General features: G+C 54.8%; 13 protein-coding genes across 13 annotated transcripts; 5 read left to right on the top strand and 8 right to left on the bottom strand.

The window, feature by feature from the left end:
- Positions 1-20: 20 nt before the first annotated feature.
- Positions 21-1,643, bottom strand: PHYSODRAFT_479459 (hypothetical protein; the record flags this gene model as incomplete). The annotated part of the gene is made up of 3 exons (XM_009519983.1): positions 21-1,160; positions 1,211-1,306; positions 1,407-1,643. 3 exons carry the CDS (start codon positions 1,641-1,643, stop codon positions 21-23), a joined length of 1,473 nt encoding a protein of 490 aa, XP_009518278.1.
- A 338-nt stretch (positions 1,644-1,981) lies between these two features.
- PHYSODRAFT_485550 (hypothetical protein) lies at positions 1,982-2,296 on the bottom strand (the record flags this gene model as incomplete). The annotated part of the gene is made up of 1 exon (XM_009519982.1): positions 1,982-2,296. One exon carries the CDS (start codon positions 2,294-2,296, stop codon positions 1,982-1,984), a length of 315 nt encoding a protein of 104 aa, XP_009518277.1.
- Positions 2,297-2,709: 413 nt separating this feature from the next.
- Positions 2,710-3,306, top strand: PHYSODRAFT_484706 (hypothetical protein; the record flags this gene model as incomplete). Its single annotated transcript, XM_009519981.1, has 1 exon — positions 2,710-3,306. One exon carries the CDS (start codon positions 2,710-2,712, stop codon positions 3,304-3,306), a length of 597 nt encoding a protein of 198 aa, XP_009518276.1.
- Positions 3,307-4,284: 978 nt separating this feature from the next.
- On the top strand, positions 4,285-5,697 carry PHYSODRAFT_478751 (hypothetical protein; the record flags this gene model as incomplete). The annotated part of the gene is made up of 2 exons (XM_009519980.1): positions 4,285-4,539; positions 4,741-5,697. The coding sequence occupies 2 exons, from the start codon at positions 4,285-4,287 to the stop codon at positions 5,695-5,697; spliced, it is 1,212 nt and encodes a 403-aa protein (XP_009518275.1).
- A 507-nt stretch (positions 5,698-6,204) lies between these two features.
- Positions 6,205-6,519, top strand: PHYSODRAFT_324251 (hypothetical protein; the record flags this gene model as incomplete). Its single annotated transcript, XM_009519979.1, has 1 exon — positions 6,205-6,519. The coding sequence occupies one exon, from the start codon at positions 6,205-6,207 to the stop codon at positions 6,517-6,519; it is 315 nt and encodes a 104-aa protein (XP_009518274.1).
- Positions 6,520-6,895: 376 nt separating this feature from the next.
- Positions 6,896-7,618, bottom strand: PHYSODRAFT_284684 (hypothetical protein). Its single transcript, XM_009519978.1, has one exon. The coding sequence runs from the start codon at positions 7,588-7,590 to the stop codon at positions 6,994-6,996; it is 597 nt and encodes a 198-aa protein (XP_009518273.1). The 5' UTR covers positions 7,591-7,618; the 3' UTR covers positions 6,896-6,993.
- Positions 7,619-10,901: 3,283 nt separating this feature from the next.
- On the top strand, positions 10,902-11,605 carry PHYSODRAFT_284682 (hypothetical protein). The gene has a single exon (XM_009519977.1). It carries the CDS (start codon positions 10,911-10,913, stop codon positions 11,505-11,507), a length of 597 nt encoding a protein of 198 aa, XP_009518272.1. The 5' UTR covers positions 10,902-10,910; the 3' UTR covers positions 11,508-11,605.
- PHYSODRAFT_295568 (hypothetical protein) lies at positions 11,596-12,669 on the bottom strand (the record flags this gene model as incomplete). Its single annotated transcript, XM_009519976.1, has 1 exon — positions 11,596-12,669. One exon carries the CDS (start codon positions 12,667-12,669, stop codon positions 11,596-11,598), a length of 1,074 nt encoding a protein of 357 aa, XP_009518271.1.
- Positions 12,670-14,012: 1,343 nt separating this feature from the next.
- Positions 14,013-15,366, top strand: PHYSODRAFT_324248 (hypothetical protein; the record flags this gene model as incomplete). Its single annotated transcript, XM_009519975.1, has 4 exons — positions 14,013-14,135; positions 14,167-14,564; positions 14,638-14,706; positions 14,787-15,366. The coding sequence occupies 4 exons, from the start codon at positions 14,013-14,015 to the stop codon at positions 15,364-15,366; spliced, it is 1,170 nt and encodes a 389-aa protein (XP_009518270.1).
- Positions 15,367-15,586: 220 nt separating this feature from the next.
- Positions 15,587-20,022, bottom strand: PHYSODRAFT_481485 (hypothetical protein; the record flags this gene model as incomplete). Its single annotated transcript, XM_009519974.1, is given in 4 exon segments — positions 15,587-16,307; positions 16,365-16,478; positions 16,495-16,779; positions 19,661-20,022. Coding segments are annotated over 4 exon segments (1,482 nt in total), but the record flags the coding sequence as incomplete, so codon positions are not given.
- A 615-nt stretch (positions 20,023-20,637) lies between these two features.
- Positions 20,638-20,946, bottom strand: PHYSODRAFT_295564 (hypothetical protein; the record flags this gene model as incomplete). Its single annotated transcript, XM_009519973.1, has 1 exon — positions 20,638-20,946. The coding sequence occupies one exon, from the start codon at positions 20,944-20,946 to the stop codon at positions 20,638-20,640; it is 309 nt and encodes a 102-aa protein (XP_009518268.1).
- A 182-nt stretch (positions 20,947-21,128) lies between these two features.
- PHYSODRAFT_483993 (hypothetical protein) lies at positions 21,129-22,331 on the bottom strand (the record flags this gene model as incomplete). The annotated part of the gene is made up of 1 exon (XM_009519972.1): positions 21,129-22,331. One exon carries the CDS (start codon positions 22,329-22,331, stop codon positions 21,129-21,131), a length of 1,203 nt encoding a protein of 400 aa, XP_009518267.1.
- A 104-nt stretch (positions 22,332-22,435) lies between these two features.
- On the bottom strand, positions 22,436-22,918 carry PHYSODRAFT_540545 (hypothetical protein; the record flags this gene model as incomplete). The annotated part of the gene is made up of 1 exon (XM_009519971.1): positions 22,436-22,918. One exon carries the CDS (start codon positions 22,916-22,918, stop codon positions 22,481-22,483), a length of 438 nt encoding a protein of 145 aa, XP_009518266.1. The 3' UTR covers positions 22,436-22,480.
- Positions 22,919-23,150: the final 232 nt, after the last annotated feature.

Genomic DNA, 23,150 nt, shown 5'->3' with positions numbered 1-23,150 from the left:
GCTTTCACTTCATTTACCTCCTACGCTCGAGACGAAAGCTGGCTTTGAATGTAGTGGCGCACATCGTCGATACCAGCAGTTGTGATCGACAGTCGGAAGTGAATGGGGTCCGACCACGTGAGCACCTTAAGGTCCTTGGCGTAGTCGCGCACGCTCTCGTAATCTTCCTTGGTGTTGAACCCATCGAAGAGGATTCCCTCCATGAACTGCACGCGATTGCGCTCGCGCTCCCACAAGTAGATCTGGTCTGCGATGTTCTCGGGGATGACTGGCGAGTTGCGGCGCATCTTCGGGTGGGCGTGCTTCATCAGGAAGTCGTAGATTTGCTGCGCCGAGATACCGTGGATGAGTGCCGACCGAAGACTCTCGCGAGTAATGAAGCCGATTGCCAGATTGGGCAACCGTGCAACAATGTCGACGAACACACTGAGCATGGCCACGTGAAGCGTCGACGTCGTGTAGGCGTATATCTTGAAGTTCGTTTCCACCACCACAAGCAACTGGGCACTGTGATCAGCCGTCGGGGCCTGGCGTGGGTCTGCTACTTGTGACTTCAAGCCAGCGCGAACGCCAGCGAACGAGCTCGTGAGACTCACGTGGCTGCGCTTCTGGCCCGTAGATCCACCAAAAATGAGGTTAACTGCGAGGCTCGTCGTGTAAAACCTGTCGGAGTTCGGGCGCTTGCGGAAGAGCAGTCCAAAGTCGATAAAATCGCCAAGTAGTAGCCGCTGAGTCTCCGTCAGATCTGCCACGGCATAGTATTCTCCTGTCTGGCAGTAGCTGATCTGGAACAGAAACTGCAAAATATCCTCCTGCTTCAACGTCCCCGTGTTGTCCAGCGTACGGATGTACTCCAGCATGAAGATCCACATCTGCACGTGAATGTCCTTCAGCATAAACTCGTATCCCGTATCCGTGATATGCAGCGCCCTTGAATCAGCTCCACTAGCCTGCAGCAGCCTTGTACGTAGCAGAATATCCACCACCGACTGCGGCGGTTCCTGCACAGCCGTCGAGCCCACCATGTAGTGAAGCACCGAGTCCCACCGAGCTCGCGCATATCGCTCCAAATCCGCCGCAGCGAACGTGTTCTCCGGGTCCTTGGGGAGCTGCAGACGCCCTCGCTCCCACGGAGACCCGCCCAAATTACTCAGAGCGTACTACAAACAAGAGAACCCGTAAATATGATATGACAAGGAAATATCATAACAGTCAATAACCATTTCTCCACCATGAGCTGCTTCTGGAACGTCGGGTGCGGTCGATACGCCCCGTCCTGATGCACGAACACCTTGAGGCCTTCAAGCTAAGAAGGGAAATACACAGCAGTCGCATACCATAAATTATCTCATATACTGGAGTTGTCATATCATATGCGGGGGGATATGACGTCATATCGCACGCACCTTGTGCAGCGCCGCGTGGAACTGCGGCGGCATGCGGTTGGCGTCCCCCGGCTCGGGCACGACCCACTGCTCCAGCAGTGAGCGCGGCACGGCGGCGTTGCTGGGCAGCAGCCGCATCACGAACTGCTGCGCGAGGGGCGGCAGCGCCTGGAAGATGGCCTGGCACGCCCATGGGTCCTGGTACAGCCGCTCCAGCGTCGCCGGCGGCAGCGTCTCGAGGAAGTCGAAGGCGTCCATACTGGCCCCAAGGTGTTTGGCTCGGGTGCAGGAGCCGAGATCAATCAGTGTGGTGCACACCAGTCCAGTGTGGCTGCCATAAATTGATGTGGCACACCGAGCCATAATGCACTTGAAGAATTGGTGAAGTGCAATGCTACCAGTGGGCCATTCATCTCGTTCTGTGTTGTTGAGTGGATACCGGCCAGATATTTATCAGACCCATGCTTACAAGAGTAAGAGTGAGAATGTTGCGAACGGTGGAGGGAAACCAAAGCTCGTTGTTTAATTTTTCTGTTAGCTATGGCGCTCAAAGGCGATCAATCCCTCGTCAATAACTTAACCGCCGCCTGCTAAGCTTACAGCGCGCCGCTCTGCTTGAGCAGCGGCTCGAGGTCGCCCGCCTTGTGCAGCTTGCGCACGTCCGAGTTGCCGCCGATGGACTTGCCGCCCACGAACACATTGGGCACCGTGCTCTGGCCCGTGAGGTCCTCGAGCGCGTCCTGATGCTCGCCGCCGCCCTCGACCTCGTCCAGTTCCACGACGTCGAACTTGGCGCCCAGCTCCGTCAGCAGCGCCTTGGTCTTGGTGCAAAACCGGCAGTAGGTCTTGCTGTAGACCACGACGGGGGACGCGGCGATCTGTGCTTGCACGGTCTCCTTGGCGCTCACCATATTGATGTTGGCGTAGTAGTAGTGGAAGGCTGGCTTGAGTCTTCTTGTTGGCGGAAGTCAATTTGAAAGTGAAGCGAAGGAGGGTCCTTGTGAGCAGCGAGTTCTGAAGAGCGAGACGCAACGATGGACGTGGTCGGACAGATCCATGATTTGCAGCGGGTCGGACATCATCATCATCCACGTGAAGTCATCATGATGTTTACCACTTTGGATGCGCAAAGTGTCGTCGCGGACATCTTGTCTCATCGTGGGTGGAGAACGGCGCAGAATAACCTCATGGACTGGTGTGAACAGCTTCAGACGCGACAGTGTCGATATAGCGACTGGCAAGTGGTTGTCTGCTCCCTCATTCTTCAATTTGCATCGATCGCAACACAGCATCAGCCAAGACCCCACACCTTCCCACCAACACAATGGCCCCCAAGATCCGCCACGCCGCCCCCGCCTTCACAGCCGACGCCGTCGTCGACGGCGAGTTCAAGACCGTGTCGCTGTCGGACTACAAGGGCAAGTACGTCGTGCTCTTCTTCTACCCGATGGACTTCACGTTCGTGTGCCCCACGGAGATCATCGCGTTCAGCGAGAAGGCGGCCGAGTTCCGCAAACTGGGCTGCGAGGTGCTGGGCTGCAGCGTGGACTCCAAGTTCTCGCACCTGGCGTGGATCAACACGCCGCGCAAGAAGGGCGGCCTGGGCGAGCTGGACATCCCGCTGATCGCCGACTTCAACAAGGAGATCTCCAAGGCCTACGACGTGCTGATCGACGTGGGCGAGGAGACGGGCGCGACGTTCCGCGGCCTGTTCATCATCGACGGCGAGGGCAAGCTGCGCCAGAGCACGATCAACGACTGCCCCGTGGGCCGCAACGTGGACGAGGTGCTGCGTCTGGTGGAGGCCTTCCAGTTCACGGACGAGCACGGCGAGGTGTGCCCCGCCGGCTGGAAGAAGGGCAAGAAGACCATCAAGCCCACGGTCGACGCTTCCAAAGAATACTTTGGCGCGGTGAATTAAGCTCAGTAGTCAATTGGCGTTAATTCCGCGTCGCATGCTTACGTGGCCGTCAACTCCATCACATTTCATAAAGCACTGCTATTTGCATTTACATCCGCTGTTGGATCTTTTCGTATGTCTTTGGTGTGTAAGTTTTGGTGGGGAAAAGAGCAACGCTCAGGTGCCACGCTGAGTCGTATGGTAATCGAACACACGAAGTTACTGCAGCTCCTTACAAGTTTGACTAAAGGCGGGCCGAATGCCTCGAGAGTCTCGAGTCGAGACCATGGCCAGATGTGCTCGGAAGAGGCACTAGTAACTTTGATTTCCAGAGCGCTGGAGAATATAACCCCACCTGGTTGTGTATCAACTGAATTCCCCAGGTGAAAGCGGCGCGTGCGACTTTACTTGGCTACGTTTCTTACCACTTGCTCCTCCTCCAGAAGTGTACTCTGCGACAGAGGCTTGAAGATTTTCATCTTAAACGAGCCCCAGGCTTTCCAGCTTAATGTCCCATCGACTTTGTGGGGCGCAGAAGACCAAGCTGTGTGATTATTTCTTGTCAACGAAGTTCGCCGTCGGTATGGCCACCACCACAAGGACGGGATCAGCTGCTGCGTGTGGCTCGCGCGCAGACTTCAACCGCCCATATGGTGTCCGTCAGCGCCCTATTCGACGAGCTTGCAATCTTAGCAGGGCTGGTCCTAATTCGAGTGGATAGTGCTCGTCCGTCGCGCCAGCACTAGCGGTAAAGCTGCGCTCAGTTCTGCATCGACGTGCTCCCCACCGAGAACTCACCAAGTACACGGACGGAAGTCTAAACGTATCGGAGGAAGGTTCCCCGGGCGTGTCTTCACTCGAGCATTCGGTTCGCCCTACAGTTCCTCCTTACCTTCCGCCGATTTCTAGAAAGAGACCCAGCCAAGACCCAAGCGATTGTTAGCTCAGTTCCCATTCGCATCTGAAACCAGCAACACAAAGCGAGTCACTCTCTCACTCATGCCTGGAAACCAGTCGCGACCCCGAAGATCGTCTGTCGATGCTGCCAACTCGTCAACATCAGCGGGTCTCCAGCTCCTGTCGCCAACTCTGCAGCAGTCCATCCGAAACACGACCTCCAAGCTGTCGTCCGCCCACCCGGCCGAATACTTCGGCTGGAGCAGCACCCCTCCTGCCGAGAATGACTCGGTCGACAACGAGGTAAACGATTTTAACTTCGACGGACTTACGGTGGCCGCAGTGCACAGGAATGAGGTGATTCAATCTACGATCGAGAAGAGCATGGCGGAGTCCGACTTCGAAGGTTTGACGACGGCAGCAACGCGTAAGAGAGCCGAAAGCGAGGTGTTCGACGCGACTGGAGCTCCTGTCGACCTCGATAGGTTCACGCTGGCCGCAGTGCGCGAGAGAACAGAGAGTAACGCGCCCGAGGCGACTAGAGCGTCTACGCGTCAGAGCTCCCGTACTACCACCAGCTCAAGTCGTGACCAACAACCGAATGACGCAGCCGACTACTGCGCCTTCTACTACGACGAGAACTCAAAGCCAAACCCACTCAGCAGCAGCTCAAACAGCACGAAGACGACGAGCAGCACCGACGACTACGAGATGTCGCGACAGCGCCTCAACTCGGTCCAGGTGCAGCGCCGTCGGACTAGTGTCGTGGATCCTAACAGGGGCACGTTCCAGCTAAGCGCCACTGCTGCCGCGGCGGGCTTCCCGATGGCCAAGAAGAAGGAGCTGACGGCGGTGTTCATCAGCGGCTGGCTGCAGAAGCGCAAGGGCCTTGTCCTCAAGCGCTGGAAGACTTACTACTGTCTCTTCAAGAGCGACGACACCCTTTGCCTCTACACGAGCGAAGACACGGTCAACGGGAAGCTGGAGCAGCGGTATCAGGTGCTGCGCGTCATCCTGACTGACAAGAACGACTCGTTCCACATCATCGGCGTTGACGCGGACGGCGAGCCACGTCGCGAGGAGTTCCGCGCCTCGGTGTCGACGGAGTGGGCGCGGTGGTTCCAGGTGCTCGGCAAGTTCTTCGACAGCAATTCTATGGCGCAGGCGCTCGTACGCAAGCCCGAGCTCACGTGCACCAAGACCGTGAACGAGACGGAGACCAGCGACTGGCTCGACAGCAACAGCGAGGCCGAACTCTACGACGAACGCCGCAGCTACTTCAGCCAAAGGAAGCAGTCCGTAGCAGCGGTGCACGACTCGTTCGACGGGAGCGGCGGCGACAACCCGTTCATGAACCCCTCCACGCTGGGCACGGGCGCTCGATCAAACGATACGAAGCTGTCGGACTGCCCCATGATCGAGAGCAGCCATGCCACAGTGCCCATTCTCGAAAACCGACCGTCCGAGTCACAGCTCGATGCAGAGCTCATATCCGGCTTCTCCTGGACCAAGTAGACTTAGCAAACTAGTACGAAACCCATGACGCATCGCTTTATTAATGCACATGACCATTCCAAGTATCGATTGCATGGTTCAACCTCGCGCTTTTCACCGACTCCGCATCGTCGTCATCGTCTTAAGAAACAGCATGAGCACGGTTTGGTGCGAGCGCGAAGTGTGTATATGTATAAAGTCAAAGCTAAAACGCGCTCCTGGTGAGTACAGTACTGTGGGGTTGAATATCACTACTGCAGAATCTGAAGCTGCTAGATAATATGCGTCTGGAATCTGAAGTCCACGAAGACATTTTACAAAAGTGGTAATCATCGTGATGACTTCGCGTCGACGATGACGATGTCCGACCCGCTGCAAATCATGGATCTGTCCGACCACGTCCATCGTTGCGTCTCGCTCTTCAGAACTCGCTGCTCACAAGGACCCTCCTTCGCTTCACTTTCAAATTGACTTCCGCCAACAAGAAGACTCAAGCCAGCCTTCCACTACTACTACGCCAACATCAATATGGTGAGCGCCAAGGAGACCGTGCAAGCACAGATCGCCGCGTCCCCCGTCGTGGTCTACAGCAAGACCTACTGCCGGTTCTGCACCAAGACCAAGGCGCTGCTGACGGAGCTGGGCGCCAAGTTCGACGTCGTGGAACTGGACGAGGTCGAGGGCGGCGGCGAGCATCAGGACGCGCTCGAGGACCTCACGGGCCAGAGCACGGTGCCCAATGTGTTCGTGGGCGGCAAGTCCATCGGCGGCAACTCGGACGTGCGCAAGCTGCACAAGGCGGGCGACCTCGAGCCGCTGCTCAAGCAGAGCGGCGCGCTGTAAGCTTAGCGGGCGGCGGTTAAGTTATTGACGAGGGATTGATCGCCTTTGAGCGCCATAGCTAACAGAAAAAGAATAAAAACGAGCATTATCCTGATAGTTCTGATCAACCAGACAAGTGAATCTCCATTCCAATATCCTTCCTAGCATTCCAATATCCTTCCTAGCAGGATCAAGAACTGCAGTGGATCTGTGTCCGTGTTGCTGCAGGCAACACAGTGATGTCTATCAGCTGCGAAGCTGCATGGTCATCCTGGCGGATACTCTGCAGTAAACTAGCGTCACACAGAAGGTATCCTCTCCTTCGCCTGATCGAAAGTTCCCCTCCACAACAACCACGCCACAGCACGCCACACTACATGTACAGACACATCGAGAGTACGCTGTAACTTAACTTGTTTTGCGACTTATCTACTACTGGCGTCGCTATGCGCTGCTCTATGGAAAGCAACCATAGAGCGGAGCCGTCGGGACCGCTTAGTTGGCGGCCTCGAAGTACTCCTTGGACTCCTCGACCGTGGGCTTGATGGTCTTCTTGCCCTTCTTCCAGCCGGCGGGGCACACCTCGCCGTGCTCGTCCGTGAACTGGAAGGCCTCCACCAGACGCAGCACCTCGTCCACGTTGCGGCCCACGGGGCAGTCGTTGATCGTGCTCTGGCGCAGCTTGCCCTCGCCGTCGATGATGAACAGGCCGCGGAACGTCGCGCCCGTCTCCTCGCCCACGTCGATCAGCACGTCGTAGGCCTTGGAGATCTCCTTGTTGAAGTCGGCGATCAGCGGGATGTCCAGCTCGCCCAGGCCGCCCTTCTTGCGCGGCGTGTTGATCCACGCCAGGTGCGAGAACTTGGAGTCCACGCTGCAGCCCAGCACCTCGCAGCCCAGTTTGCGGAACTCGGCCGCCTTCTCGCTGAACGCGATGATCTCCGTGGGGCACACGAACGTGAAGTCCATCGGGTAGAAGAAGAGCACGACGTACTTGCCCTTGTAGTCCGACAGCGACACGGTCTTGAACTCGCCGTCGACGACGGCGTCGGCTGTGAAGGCGGGGGCGGCGTGGCGGATCTTGGGGGCCATTGTGTTGGTGGGAAGGTGTGGGGTCTTGAGGCTTGCGAGGCAAATTAGTGAGTGGCCAGGCAGGTTGTTGGCCGAGCTGCTTGGCTTGCGCTCTTGTCTGGCGGCAACCGCTTGACGCCAGCCACTCGCCGAGGGGGATCCGTTACGCCTGCCACGTACGTGGCAGTGCGGCGCATCATGCGAGCGGTGAGGTGTATTGATACTCAGATAACGGTTTGTCCGGATACTAGTTGTAAAAAGCAAGTGAAATGATGTTTTGGGATCTTGTTGTATTTAATTAAGAGTGAAAAGTACTGATTCGTGTCTGCCCATGTGCGACCTGAAACAGAGACGGGCGGGTAGGACAGCTTCAAGGCTGAAGTGGCTTCAGTGCTTCAGCCCTGAACTTCAGGCTGAAGGCCTTGCATCTCGCCAGTAGGACCCCTTCTGCTTCAGCAGCTTGGTTTCAACTAATAAGTACAGTAGGTCGAGGGCTGGGAAGAGCTTCGAGACAAGAAGGGGTTTGCTGGCATTGCAGTCAAGCTGTTGAAACGGGTCGGACATCCGAGATCATTTGGGGATTTGGTTGGGGTGAACAGGTTGATTATCCATTTCGATGCACGAAGCTTGCCGTTAAACCCACACACTGGCCAGCTCTTCGTCAAGACCTTCGATGAGGCTGCACTGCTTGTACGCTATGAATTTACACAACGATGTCGCATGGTAAACTCTGGTCCCTGACGCTGGAGATCACAACGATGATGCCCATACCAAGTGGCATTGCCACGTGCCAGGCACGCGCGGGAGGACAAGGGTGCCGTCGGATGCACGTCTTCCAACACCGGACCAACCACGTCTACCCTTGATACGCTACAAGTACCACACTGACCTTGCCCACTCTCGAACTTGCCTCGCAAGCCTCAAGACCCCACACCTTCCCACCAACACAATAGTAGATTTTATTTGTGATCGTATACGGACCTGATCAGAGATTGGAACAGGTGTCTTATCTTGGTTTTTGTATGGTCAAAACGTATGGCACGGCAGTGAGCGGTTGCGAGGAGCGTAGCCTTAGCAAACCCGCGCGGGGCGCCCGCGAAGCAGGGCCGCGCGGTATTTGCGGTGGCGGGCCCAGCGACGAGCATTCCAGCGAACGGACCCGTTGCCGCACACTCGGAGTTAGTTTTCTTTATGCGGGGGTCTGGGGGTGCAACCCCCAGCACACCTTTTAGGAGATCTGTTCAAATCTCTGATCAGTTCCGTATACGATCCAATCCGGAGGTAACGAGTGGCCGTCTTTGGCACCAACAATTCCAGTAAAGTCACCAAAATACGGGAAAACGTCAAAAGGTGTATGAATTTGAAACGTTTTGTCAAAAGCGGTTAACTCGTGTCATTAGGTGTATGCTAGGTTGTCGGTATGACAGTATGTGTATGTGGTTCCAAGCGCACTAAGGTGCATCATAAAGCCGCATCAGCAACGAATGCGGTGACTGGTGTGTGGGCTTAGATCCAAATCCATAAAACCCGGGGTTAGGAAGGCTTCTACCTGATGCAACTAGCAGCGAACACGGTCAACTAATAATAGCATATAGAGCAACTGAACTCGACAACTTCGCTATTGTGGCTACAAGGAACTACCAACGCAAACCGCAAGCGTGTATAGCATGGCTGTACTAGGTAGGTTTTGCATCTGAATTTCGGAGGTGAAGGAGCTCTAGTGAGAGCCCCCAACCGGGGGAGAGTGTAGGTATCGTAGAACTGTGGCAGCGCTGAGGCCTGGCTACAATGGATAGCGACGTTCATTGTAGTCCCTCAGTCGTACAATTCGCTATCAAAGTCATGGGCACCACGAACCGGACGAGCGTGTCGTTAATAAACTACTGTGCTTGGAAGCTCGATCCTGGGTCTGTATGACCCCGAAATACCGCGGCAACCAAAACGTGTGTCAGTACGTGTATGATGAGACATGACGCGACGTGACGCCCACGACCACACCACCTATTGACAAACGTTTTCCCAACGCATACACCTTTTGACGTTTTCCCCCAAAATACTCGTGCAAATCACCAACCAAATCTGAACTTACACCATATCTCCGTGTACCAAGGAATCCGTCAGTCACACCAGAGGGCCCATAGCCTACGATGGTCTGTGGGAACCACCCACCGCCTCGATGGGTTAATCGAGGAGAATTGCATGAGGACCACGTACGGTGACTTTGCGTTTAACCGCACATAGCACACGCTGCCGGACCTCTTTTCGCTGGATGTGTCGGCGTTCTACATGGCTGTACTGGAAAGCGTCGGACTCGCAGACTCGCTGCTCCGCGCAAAAGGTGGTGTGACTGTGACTGCAGACACTTCTCGAGCTGTTGTGCCTCTGATTCTCCACACACTCGCGGGCGTTCGCCATCGCCAGGTATCCCAGCAAATTACGCATGGGGTTGGCTACGTCAGTGATCCAGCATTTGAAGGATGGCGTGTACACTATAACTGATCGAAAGGCAGCAGTGAAAGCGAACGACGTGAATCGGTCCAGATTCGTCGACGTTGACCGTCTCCGTGCCATTTTGACCTCGTTCTAACTTTGCTCGGAATCGTGCTTCTGCGCTCCATCGTGGGGGCATTGGCGCTCGAGATTGAGAGTGAGGAGAGTACGCTGCCTGTTAACGTCATCATCGCGGTGAATAACGACGGCAGCTTGCAGCGCCGGCCACTTGAGTGCAGCCTAAAGTCGGCCTTTCCCCTCGACGAGCAGCGTTGCTGGCGGCAATTGGAGGTAATACTCGCCAACGTAAACGAATGCTGATAAAACTCCATTGAAGTTATCTTGTGCTCTACTGTGTCCTGCATGTGTAGCTTTTTATTCCTGGTGGTATGTATGTAAGAACGTGCTGAGATACTCGTCGCGATCTTCGCTGCTGTGGTGAGTCCGCCATATTTGCCGCCACTCCAAGTCTACGTCGTCGACGTCGGACATGTTGCTTGCCTGCTGCCGTTGAGACGGTAGACAGAATTGTAAGTTCGTTAAGTGCCGTCGCTCCGTGCTCGACACCTAGTGAGACCCTGGCCACTCAAAGCGAATCCCCTATGCGTTGTCGTACATGGTGTACGACACCATTGGTATTAGCCCAATTTCCAAGCTACAGCTTGTTATAATTTATAACTTATAAAGGGACTGGGAAAGGGGTACAATCTGAGTACACTGGTGATTCGACGGGAGCGTAATATTTGGTGTGGTGTTTTTTTTTCAGGACCATTGGTGATTTTCCGTTACGGCTTGGTGCCACGGTCAGATTTACTGGTGCCGTACGCAAACCCTCGGAGGTAACCAACACAATGGCCCCCAAGATCCGCCACGCCGCCCCCGCCTTCACAGCCGACGCCGTCGTCGACGGCGAGTTCAAGACCGTGTCGCTGTCGGACTACAAGGGCAAGTACGTCGTGCTCTTCTTCTACCCGATGGACTTCACGTTCGTGTGCCCCACGGAGATCATCGCGTTCAGCGAGAAGGCGGCCGAGTTCCGCAAACTGGGCTGCGAGGTGCTGGGCTGCAGCGTGGACTCCAAGTTCTCGCACCTGGCGTGGATCAACACGCCGCGCAAGAAGGGCGGCCTGGGCGAGCTGGACATCCCGCTGATCGCCGACTTCAACAAGGAGATCTCCAAGGCCTACGACGTGCTGATCGACGTGGGCGAGGAGACGGGCGCGACGTTCCGCGGCCTGTTCATCATCGACGGCGAGGGCAAGCTGCGCCAGAGCACGATCAACGACTGCCCCGTGGGCCGCAACGTGGACGAGGTGCTGCGTCTGGTGGAGGCCTTCCAGTTCACGGACGAGCACGGCGAGGTGTGCCCCGCCGGCTGGAAGAAGGGCAAGAAGACCATCAAGCCCACGGTCGAGGAGTCCAAGGAGTACTTCGAGGCCGCCAACTAAGCGGTCCCGACGGCTCCGCTCTATGGTTGCTTTCCATAGAGCAGCGCATAGCGACGCCAGTAGTAGATAAGTCGCAAAACAAGTTAAGTTACAGCGTACTCTCGATGTGTCTGTACATGTAGTGTGGCGTGCTGTGGCGTGGTTGTTGTGGAGGGGAACTTTCGATCAGGCGAAGGAGAGGATACCTTCTGTGTGACGCTAGTTTACTGCAGAGTATCCGCCAGGATGACCATGCAGCTTCGCAGTTAAACTGGTCATGGCATCGCGCGGTGCGTTTCTTGCTTACGGCTCTGTCAATTACTTTCCTCGCTTGACTCTTTTCCCCCCACAAATGCTTGGCCGCAGAGTATATACACTTGTACACGTTCTCGATGGATTCATGGAGCCACGTCGTTATTGCCTCTTCGCTGCTATTAGCCACGTTAATTGAGTCCATCAGAGACAGTTTTCCTGTCGCTAACATGTCAGATAGCGTTTGCGTATACTCCATCATCTCCTCCGGGGTTTTCTTCTTAGTATCAACGTGCCGTATGGACCTCACACCTTTCAGGTGTCTGCGCGTTTCCTGCAGTTGGCTGAGAGCTAGGCTGACAAAAGGCGTACCGACGTGGTCTCCTCGATTGACGGAATACAACCATATCCCGCTCTGTTCGACTTGGTGTGCATGCTGCGAGTTGATGTAGATGTTGTCTAGTGCTGTGTAAGTACCTCCATTTGAGTACGTGAACCGCGGTGTTCGGGGGTGTCGCTGTTTGAACGTTGACACTAGGCCGTTTACCTCGGTCCATTGCTTGAAGTACTCACTTTGCCGTCGCGCACCCGCCGCCTGAGCCCCTGGGCCTTGCCGGTCTAAGCCACCATCTGGATATGCGTTGAAGTCTCCCCCTACTATGATGATTTGTTGGCGTTGCTGCGCGAGTTCAATGCGCGTATCGATCCAGTCCCTCTCTTGTTTAGTTGTCATTATGTTTGCTTGAGGGGTATCTGGCAAATACGTTGCAGCCAGCACGAGCTCGGCGCGTCTACCGAGGCGGACTGTAACGCTAATGGATCGTCCGGATGGAGATAATTTCGTGTCTTGTTTAATCAGTCTTCCCTGCCAGCGTTCACTGTCCATCAGGATTCCTGCACGTTTGTTGCCGATAAGGGTAAGGCCTGGCATCTTAGATCCATCGGTAGCCGTGACCCAGATCGTTTTCGTGGTTGCGCATGTCAGTCCCGTGTCCGCAATTATCATATTGTGCTTTTCAGTTGTTTTGGCAAATCGGACGTGTAAAACAGCTACCTACTAAGATGGGGCTAGGTTATCGGAGCAGATTAGCAGGCCCCTCGTTGGGAATTAGGACCAAGAATTGCTAGTCCGATGGAAGCACTTGCGTAGGTCCTACAAACAGCCGAAAGCCCGAATGTCGCCCATTCTCACGGCATTCGGGGTTTGAGGTCTTACCAAGGACTCCTGTCAAGTCTTGTGGCAGGACTTTCATACGAGCTGACTCTAATACGGTGTATGCCAGACGCAGAATAAACCTAGGTAAGCACGATGCGGTCGATACATTAAACAACCAAGTCTTCTCCCTTCGCCTTCGTGGGTTCCAGCACTGATTGCTTCCCCAAACAAAGCTTGCTTGGCTTGGACGTCCATTGAACGGAAAGCCTCCGGAAGACCGCTCATCGGACTCGTCCGAGATTTGCATCTCAGATTTAGAGACCACCAACCTCAGATTAACTGACCTCCAAAGTCCTACGTAGGACTCGGCAAAATGACCGAAAGGCACAATAAAATCAAGTCTATTCGCTATAAACCATGTTGTAATTTCTCCATCCATTTTCCGTAACACGCCTTTGTTGATATTAGCAGATGCAATACGAAGATGCTTCGACAAGTCCGTGGTTGCGGCATCTCCGCGGTCTCCGATATATTGCTCTTGAAAGAAGTCACAGCTTAATATTTCCTCCAACGATACCTCCTCTCCGGTTTGAGATGTACGAGAGCTTCGTTCTCTTCCTGGGTTCCACGTCCTGCGTTTTCGTCTCCTGTAGTTCCGTGGAGTAGCATGCGCAACTGGTTCTTGCGTTAGCAGTCGCCAGTCATCTGCCTCTGAGTTTGACGAATCATCGGATGATGATAATTCAATTCCAAGTTAGTCGACCTAGCAATCGAGATATCACTTCTCTTCTGGATCCTCGAGGCGGGGTCACCCCCAGCTCTCGTCGTAACATTCACGACAATAACTGGGCTAAACGCTGGGTCGTGTCTGGTAATGATGCTGCTTCCTGATTACAATCTCTGACACCATGTACGACATTTCTTTTTATTATATTCCTTCTTTTTTTCTTAGTTCATTATCCATTTGGCTTGCTCACTAAGTATGCCTTAACCACTCCAACCAGGTTCGACTTCCTCGTTGCTGTCGGGTATCCCATTCTCACGGTTGTCTACTCTTTGTCAAGCTTCAAGCTCGACCGCTTCAAATTAAAAATCAACCTCGAAGTTTTCCCGGTCGGATGGTTCAAACGAGATGCGAGCGTCATCGCAGACCCCTGCAGACGGATATCATCTACAAGTCTCTGAAGTCGCTGCAGATTTTCACGGCGCTGGACTACTTCATTCGAGTGGGGCTCAGCATGGTGTTCGCTTATCGCCTCTCACGTGGTGGAGCTCATTCGGGACCCGACCAAGCGACCAACTCGCTTCTACCCGAAGCGCCATTGGCCGTCCGCGATCGTGTTGATTTTGTTTGTTATTGTGCTGGTCGTCTTCGTAGAGGAGAGCATTCGCACGTCGGATGTGGCATGTGAGCTTAACCCCGAGTGTGCTGTGAAAGCTCACCGATGGATTACTGTGGAGAAGGACTCACTCGTCGAGTGTCCTTGCCTCACGTTAATTGATCAAGATCTGGCGCCAAAGTCCTTAGAAGCGTGGATGCAGCCGAAAGATGTGACGAAGAAAGTGGCGCAGCTTGCGGCAGCTGGCGATCTTCGTACGATTCAGCTCGTAAATCGGTATCTTCCGGTGATACCCGATGAACTGCGGCGATGTCGAAATATGAGGCACCTGTAAGTTTGTTATATTTTTTTTTCGTTGTTGCTCGTTGATTCCCTAACACGTTTTTTTTTCGTTTCTGTAAAGCGCTCTGGTATATACGCACACGGAAACACTGCCTACGTGGATCAAGAAGTTTGTCAAGTTGGAATACCTGTAAGTTGTCTCGCTGGGTTTATCTCGATAAAACAAATAGGTGTATGGAGTTGCCTAACTCGCGTACCACGCGTGTGCAGTTATGTTGAAGGAACGTTCACCAGTTCGTTGCTGATGCTTCCAGAAGATATTTTCAATGATATGCCGTGCCTCACGTTCATCCACCTTGGAATGCATCTCCATATGCAGCACCTCCCCTCCTTCGACGGTCTCATCAACCTTAAGGCTCTGACATTGGCAGTATTCGTATCACTGCCTGCATTCGACAGGTTGACGAGTCTTGAGCGGTTGCTGCTGGTTGCTTTGTCAAGCACCAAGGGGCTACCGGATCTGCCATCCGTCAAGAAACTTAAGACGTTCACCGTAAATGACCGTGGCGGCTGGTGCTGCAACGGATTTCTAGGCGAGTGTGATGTGGACGACCCGTTCTGCGGAGCTATGCCACTCGTGGGGTTACCGCCAGTGTCTTGCCTAGAGCCAACCGATCCAAGGGCGACGACCGAGACACTAGCAGTGGTCAATAAGTTTTCGTCAACGACCTGCCGTTCACCCGAGCCCACCATTACAATTCCTGGCCCTCCGACACCGGAAGGTATCGCTCAGTGCGGTGGCATTTTGTATCGTAGATGCAACGTCTCGGGCTTTGAAGAAGCCATGTGATAATACAACACGAGGTTCATGGCCATCTGGTCCGTTGGCCATCGAGATGCGACGTCGACAGATTCAACAGGGCGTTGGCGATCGTTGCAATCCGAAGTACGAGGTGTGGCTAGGGTGTAAGGAGTAAGAATTGATCGACTGTATTCAGCATGTTGGCCGGATGTAAAGCTTTCAACTCTACATAAATTACAATTCTGAAGTCTCAGAGACTACATAGGACTTACTTACAACCGAGCCACGCCTCGAACTCGGGGTTGCATGGATCACCAACGCCATTCTCAATCTGCAGTCGCCGCATTTTAATCGCTAAAGGGCCTGCATCACACGAGATCACCATGAACCGAGCGCTGTAGCACATGGCTTCATCATGTCCGGGTAAGCTGCACTGCCGATACACGACGCCTCCACACTGGGCACTTCGTTCAGGTGTGGGAGGGTCCGGTCCCGGGTAAGTCATATCTGGAGGACGACACACCGTCTCGGAAAACTTTCCCACGGCTGCCAGCGTCTCAGCGGATGCTTTGGCTACTGTAGCCGGCAGGCACGAAGCTTGGCCGAGGTGCCAGAACGGGTGGAAGCCGCAGAAGGGGTCCTGCAGATCGCAGTCGCCCAGAAATCCATTGCAGCACCACGTGCCGCGGTCGTTAACCGAGAACGCTTTGAGTTTCTGGAGCGACTTGAGGTCGGGGATCGTCGGGATCAACGGTAACCCCGTCAGCACTAAGCGTTCGAGGTTGCGCAGGCTATCGAAGGACGGGAGTTCCACGAGCGAGCCGAACATGGCCAAAGTGAGCGCCTTGAGACTCATCAACCCGTCGAGGGAGGGGAGCTGCTGCATACGAAGGTGCAGGCCCAGGTGAATGAACGTGAGCGAGGCCATGTCGTCGAAGATGCCGACCGGGAGCTCCACCAGCGAGTTGACGAAAGTCCCCTCAACATAACTACATTAGTACTATACTATCCAATCCCAAAAGGACGAACGAGCCAGTGAAGCTTACAGATATTCGAGCTCTGTGAATTCGTTGATCCAGTCGGGCAGGCGGTCCATGGAGGTGTAAACTAGCGATCTGCACATTGCAACTCCGTGAATAACGCACAAAAAACTCGATAGACTTTAGAGCCACTTACAGGTGCCTCATGTGCCGACAGCCTCGAAGTTCATCCGGGAGCACGGGAAAGTATCGGTTGACCAGTTTAATCGTGCGGAGATCTCCGGTCGCTGCCAGCTGCACCACCTTGTCCGTCACATCTGTAGGCTGCAGCCACTCCATGAAGGTTTTCGGGGCGGTCACTTCGTCGATGAGCGCCAGACACGGACACTGCGTGAGCGACCCGTTCGTCACCTGTGTCCACCGATGGGCCTTGACAGCGCACTCCGGGTGGGGGTCACACGCTAGCGCTGATGTCCACACGCTCTCCTCCACTGCGACGATCAGAGCCACGATGTATTAACACCAAGAAGGCGACAGACAAGCGATGGCGCTTCGGGTACAGCCTCGTGACCTTCTCGGTCGGGTCCTTGACGAGATCCGCGACTCGCGACAGGCGATAGGCGAACACCAGGTTGACTCCGATACGCAGGACGAAGTCGAGCGCTGTGAAGACCTGCAGCGACTTGAGCGCCTTGTAGATGACGTCCATCTGCACCGGATCCGAGATGACGCTGGCGTTGCGTTCGAACCACCCAATGGGGAAAACCTCGAGGTTGATGGCGATTTTCGTGCGGTTCATGCCGAAGCTCGACAGGCAGTAGACGACCATCAGTATGGGATAGCCCACAGCCACGAGGAAGTCGAAGCTGGCAGGATTATTTTACCCGCTGGTTAGAGATACAAAGAGGAAGAAGGAGAGTAGAGGGAGAGTGAGAGTGAGTGGACGTACAACGTGTCAATGAGCACTTCGGTCAGCCCGCTGTGGTGGTCCGGGAGAAACATCATGGTGATGCAGGATAGAGCATTTGAACCGACGATGGCTGTGAACACGCTGAGTAGCGCTGGAGGGGAACCGGCCTCAAGAATCCGATGCAAAAGCACCGACTCCACGCCTAAATCCAAGAACTTGACGCAGACCCGCTGCTTGGCATGACACAACACACATTAGCTGTCGAAGGCAAAGTATTTTCATCAAACGTGATGGATGGCCCCTACCGTTAGTTTCATGGCGCGGCTGTCGTCCTTGACGAACAAGAGGATCGCTTGAGCGCAGAAGGCGGTGAATCTGTTGCCATGTTCGACGTCGGCTTCGCGTACGATATCGTCGTGCAGTTTGGCCTTGACGGAGACAACCAGCGACGCCCGCCTACTGGTGGCCTGCACCACGCGCTTCTTGCGAGTTGCGAGCAGCTTCACGACAGCGGACGCGTAGCCTACGGCCACCACCAAGAGCCCGGCCACAGAGGCCCACCTCATGGCGGTGGGTGGGTCTACCATGAGTCAGAACGAGCCGTTGTCGAAGTTCTCCGTCTTCATGACCCAGTTCACGGTCTCATTGGGCTTGATAGTCAGCAGGATGAGCCACACTGTCCACGCCGTGTAGACGAGCGCCATGGTCCCCGAAAGAACATCATCGTCACTGTCTGCAGTCTCGAATGTCGGTTGGACTGGATTATGGGGTTTTGCTTCTCCGGGCTGGGGCCTTCTCGACTGACCGGAGGCCGCCAAGGGACCAGTTTCCGCCGCAAACTCGGGCTGTGCAGCAGGTCGAGACTCGGGAGCGACGGGCTCTTCGGCTGCTTCGAGGTGGCAAACTCGAGCGGGAAAACTAGTTGCGTCATGACCGGCTCGCTCGTCTGTAGTCCAGAGCAGAATGCTATCTGTACTGAGTTTTAGTTCAGAGTCGAAGCTGCTGCTGGAGTTTCGCTGGAATGCAATTCTGGTATGAACTTCCGACAGCGTTGTCAGCTCGTGTCTCCTTTTAGATGACAAGAAAACGTCCGCAGCTACGCCGTTCTGGTCTGAATCATCCACGATAACTGAAAAAGGGAGCGTCGTATACTGCAGGATGGTGCGAAAAATTGTCCAAAGCGTTTCCGGTCGTAGACAGTATTAATAACTAGTGCTCCTAGTATATCAGCATCATTGTATCTGGACTTCACCTACTTGCAGCCAAGCCACGCCTCATACTCGGGGTTGCAACGATCTCCCACGCCCTGTTGAATCTGCCGGCGACGCATCTCGATGGCCAATGGACCGGGGCGCACGAGATGGCCATGAACCTCGTGTTGTAGCACATGGCCTCCTCGAAGCCCGAGACGTTGCATCTATGATACAAAACACCACCGCACTGAGCGATGCCTTCCGGGGTCGGAGGACCAGGAGGAAGCACCGTCGACTCGGCCTTTCGACAGACAGTGGATGAAAACTTGTTGACTACCGCAAGCGTCTCAGTCGTCGCTCTTGGATCTGTTGGTTCTAGGCAGGACACTGTGGATATGTCCAGAAACGGTAGAGCTCCACAGAAGGGGTCTTCTAGGTTGCACTCGCCTAGAAACCCGTTGCAGCACCAGCCGCCACGGTCATTAACGGTGAGCGTCCTGAGTTTCTTGAGGGATCCCAGATCTGGTAGCTCCTGGATGCTTGGCAAGCTTATGAGCAGCAGCCGCTCGAGGTTCGTCAACTTGTCGAAGGACGGCAGCTCAACAAGCGACACAAATAGTGCCAGCGCCAGTGCTTTGAGGTTGACGAGGCCGTCAAATGACGGGAGGTGCTGCATACGCAGATGTATTCCGAGGTGAATGAACGTGAGGGATGCCATGTCGTTGAATATATCTTCTGGAAGCTCTACCAGCGAGTTAGTGAACGTTCCTTCGACGTATCTAAACAACGTTCCAGCAGAAGTTGGTCAATACATCGTTTGCTAACAGAAACTAGCAAGAATACTTACAAATATTCCAACTGGACAAATTCCTTGATCCATGGAGGCATCGTTTCTGTGTACGTGTAGACCAGAGATCTGCAGGCAACAATGCGAGTCAGTGGGTTGAAGAGATCAACCAGGTACGGGTCGAAAGTAAACTTACAGGCGCCTCATATTTCGACATCGCCGCAGTTCATCGGGTATCACCGGAAGATACCGATTTACGAGCTGAATCGTCCGAAGATCGCCAGCTGCCGCAAGCTGCGCCACTTTCTTCGTCACATCTTTCGGCTGCATCCACGCCTCTTAAGACTTTGGCGCCAGATCTTGATCAATTAACGTGAGGCAAGGACACTCGACGAGTGAGTCCTTCTCCACAGTAATCCATCGGTGAGCTTTCACAGCACACTCGGGGTTAAGCTCACATGCCACATCCGACGTGCGAATGCTCTCCTCTACGAAGACGACCAGCACAATAACAAACAAAATCAACACGATCGCGGACGGCCAATGGCGCTTCGGGTAGAAGCGAGTTGGTCGCTTGGTCGGGTCCCGAATGAGCTCCACCACGTGAAAGAGGCGATAAGCGAACACCATGCTGAGCCCCACTCGAATGAAGTAGTCCAGCGCCGTGAAAATCTGCAGCGACTTCAGAGACTTGTAGATGATATCTGTCTGTCTTGGGTCGGCGATCACACTCGCGTCTCGCTCAAACCACCCGAAGGGGAAAACCTCCAGGTTGATGTCCAATTTGAAGCGGTCGAGCTTGAAGCTCGAAAGGCAGTAGATGACCGTGAGAATGGGATACCCAACAGCCACGAGGAAGTCGAATCTGTCACAAAAACAAAAAAATCGTGAGGGAGAAAGCTGAGCAAAAGCTCAATAATAATATGCGTACGTGGTATCAGCGAGAATCTCGATCAGCCCGATATTATCGTCAGGGAGGAACATCATCGTTGAACACGACAGTGCATTCAACCCAACAATCATCGTGAACGTGGCGACAAGTGCAGGAGGTGAACCCGCCTCGAGAATCCGATACAGCAGCGCTGTCTCGATCGCTAGATCTGCTAGTTTAGTCCAGACACGCTTCGAAGTCATAAAAATTGTTAGTAAAAGTTTTTCACCTTCTTCAAGGCAGTTTTTTTTCTGCTACAGTACTCACTGCAATTTTGAACGCGAGGCTGTTATCTTTCACGAAATATGACGCTGCCCGAGTCAGGAACATCGTCAATAGACGCCCCTGTCGGTCGCTTGCACTGCGGATGATCGTTCGACGTAGATCTGCCTTGATCGAGTCAAGCCGAGACGAATGCGGGGTTTGGGTGACGTGATTTTTTCCCTTGACCATTTTTACGAGAACAGTGGCGTATGCTATCGCCACGAGCGCGAGACCACATAGGGAAAACCACATCATCACAGCTGGAGGTCCACCAGCAGCCAGAACGAGCCGTTGTCGAAGTTTTCGGTCTTCATGACCCAGTTGACGGTGTCGTTCGGCTTGACCGTCAAAAGTCCGAGCCAAATCGTCCAGGCGAAGCAAATGAGCGCCATTATCTCCGGCACCACGTACATCGTCAGCTTGAATAACCCCATCGAAGACATTTTGCGTTTGATCAAATTGCCAAGGGGCCGGTCGTTGGGCGGGGATTCAAACGGGACCACTGCTGTCGTTGAATTCCTAGACGCCGTCTTCGCCTTGGGTCCGGGTTGCATTGCAGCCATCGTAATACTGTAGTGCTCGGTTGCTGTCCTGTACTCGATTGTCGGGAATAAGTACTGAGTACCACTTCGCTAAGTCAATTTATGGGACTACGTGGCAAACGATAATAGAAGTTCTTATCACTTTAAAGACCCTCCTCCTCCGAATAGACCACAACACGGCCCTCAAGCGTTTCAATAAAACCTTACTTCCCTTGAGATAGTACGGGAAGACGAAACAAGGATACGTGGATAGCGAGCTGTTGTCGACTTTTGCCTTGTGGTTGTGGAGTTTCAGGTCGACGCAAGAGTTCTATCTGTACTTGAGGCTCGGCATCAGCATCGGCACGACACTGCAAGAAGCCCACACCCATGCACGGAGTGGTGAACGCGACCCCCAGCTCAACGCTTCGTACTTTGGCATGAGTAGCACAAGGCGGCGATACAAGCGCCAAGACGCCACCTTCGACCCCCACTCCACCATTATCCCCCGCCCCGTCGGCCAGCACCTTGCGTAGCGCTCTCTCCACATCACTAGACTTCTCAAGTCTTCGCGTCAACGCCCCCACCAAGTTACTGCGGACAAAGTGCTCCCCTCGACCAGTGCACGCCACCGCGAACGCGTTCTTCACCCTGTTCTGACCCTCACTCCTCTTCCTCTTGCGACTGGAATTCTCCTCAGCGTTTGCAGCATCACACCCCATCCGAGGGCAGCCCGCGAGCCCCAGTCGACCTGGCACTTTGAACGCCACCCCGCCACTGGACAGCGCCGCTGCAACGTCCCCCCTCGGATCCATACAGATGGCGCCAACCGTGTCGAAGCGCTCCTCGTCCTCTTCCGTCTTGGTCTCTGCAGCGTCTTGAAAGCGTCGACGCCACTTGTCCCAATGCTGCTGAGCCTTGTCCGTCACCTGGTACTTGTCCAGTTCTTCGTCGTTCTCCGTCGCCGTCTCGAGGCCGAAGTCACGCGCCAATTGCCGCGCGTGCTCGCCGACTACCACCAGCGGAGGCTGCCGCCCGAATGCGAATTTCGAGTTGATGTCACCACCGCCTTCAACTTGCTTCGCCTGCTGCATCAGCTTCAACGCCAATGCACTGGGCTTCCTCACGCCCCGAACAGCTCCACAGCAGCTCACCAAGTGAGTCTCGCCGCATACGACGCTGGCCTCGCACTCCACTCGCCCGAGCTCCGTCAGGTTGGCCCCCAGTCCGGCGTTCGTGAGACTGCTGTGCTCGAAAGAGTGCAGCAGCTGAACGGCGACTTCCGCGGCTGTGGGTGGAGAACTGGCGCTGGCAATGAAGCGGTGAGTGTTTTCTAGAGCGGAGCGGAGCAGGGAGAGGTACGCGACTTCGTTGGAGGCGCCATAACGCCCTGCACCCGAGTGCACCGCTAGCAACCAGTCGCTCATCGTCTTGTATTGTTCGCAAAATTACGTCCTCTCGTATAATTCACGTCTGACGTTGCTTTAGACGGATGTCAACTTAAACGAACATCAACACCGCGTATAAGTTGACGAAAACCGTTATTTGGATTGACACATGCGAGGCGAGGCGATCTCTAGACACCGATGTCCTCGTTCCAGAGCTGCGGCTTGTCGTGGATGAAGCCCTCCATGAGCTTGATGCACGTCTCGTCCTGCAGCAGCTTGACGTCGACGCCCCTCGAGCGCACGTACTGCTCGGGGCCCTGGAAAGTCTTGTTCTCGCCAACGACGACCGTCGGGATCTTGTAGAGCAGCACAGCGCCGCTGCACATATCGCACGGGCTCAGCGTCGAGTAGAGCGTGGCGCGCGCGTAGTCGGCGGCCGTGAGGCGCCCGGCGTTCTCGAGGCAGTCCATCTCGGCGTGCAGCACGGCGCTGCCCCGCTGGACGCGGCGGTTGTGGCCGCGCGCGACGATCTTGCCGTCGATGACGAGCACGGAGCCGATGGGGATGCCGCCCTCGCTCAGGCCCTGTTTGGCCTCGTCGATCGCGGCTTGGAGGAACGGGTCCATGGGGGGGGGGGGGGGGGGGGGGGGGGAAGCTTCGGTCTCGCGCGGTCAGGAACTTCCTGACAGGAAGGAAGGGGAGTGACGTCGCAGCAGCAAAGACGAGATCGGCGCGAAGTGTGATGAGTGTTGTGGACCGGGCAAGCTGCTGTGGATGGGCTGGTTGGTAGCTGCTAAAGCAAGACACACGATGGGAGTCCATTAGTTGACTGCGAAGTAATTGCAGTGCATGTGACTA

Source organism: Phytophthora sojae (genome assembly GCF_000149755.1).
Source record: "Phytophthora sojae unplaced genomic scaffold PHYSOscaffold_2, whole genome shotgun sequence".
In the NCBI taxonomy this organism is placed as follows: Eukaryota; Oomycota; class Peronosporomycetes; order Peronosporales; family Peronosporaceae; genus Phytophthora; species Phytophthora sojae.
The sequence above is the reverse complement of the archived record's forward strand: the minus strand, read 5'-3'. Positions and strand labels throughout refer to the sequence as shown.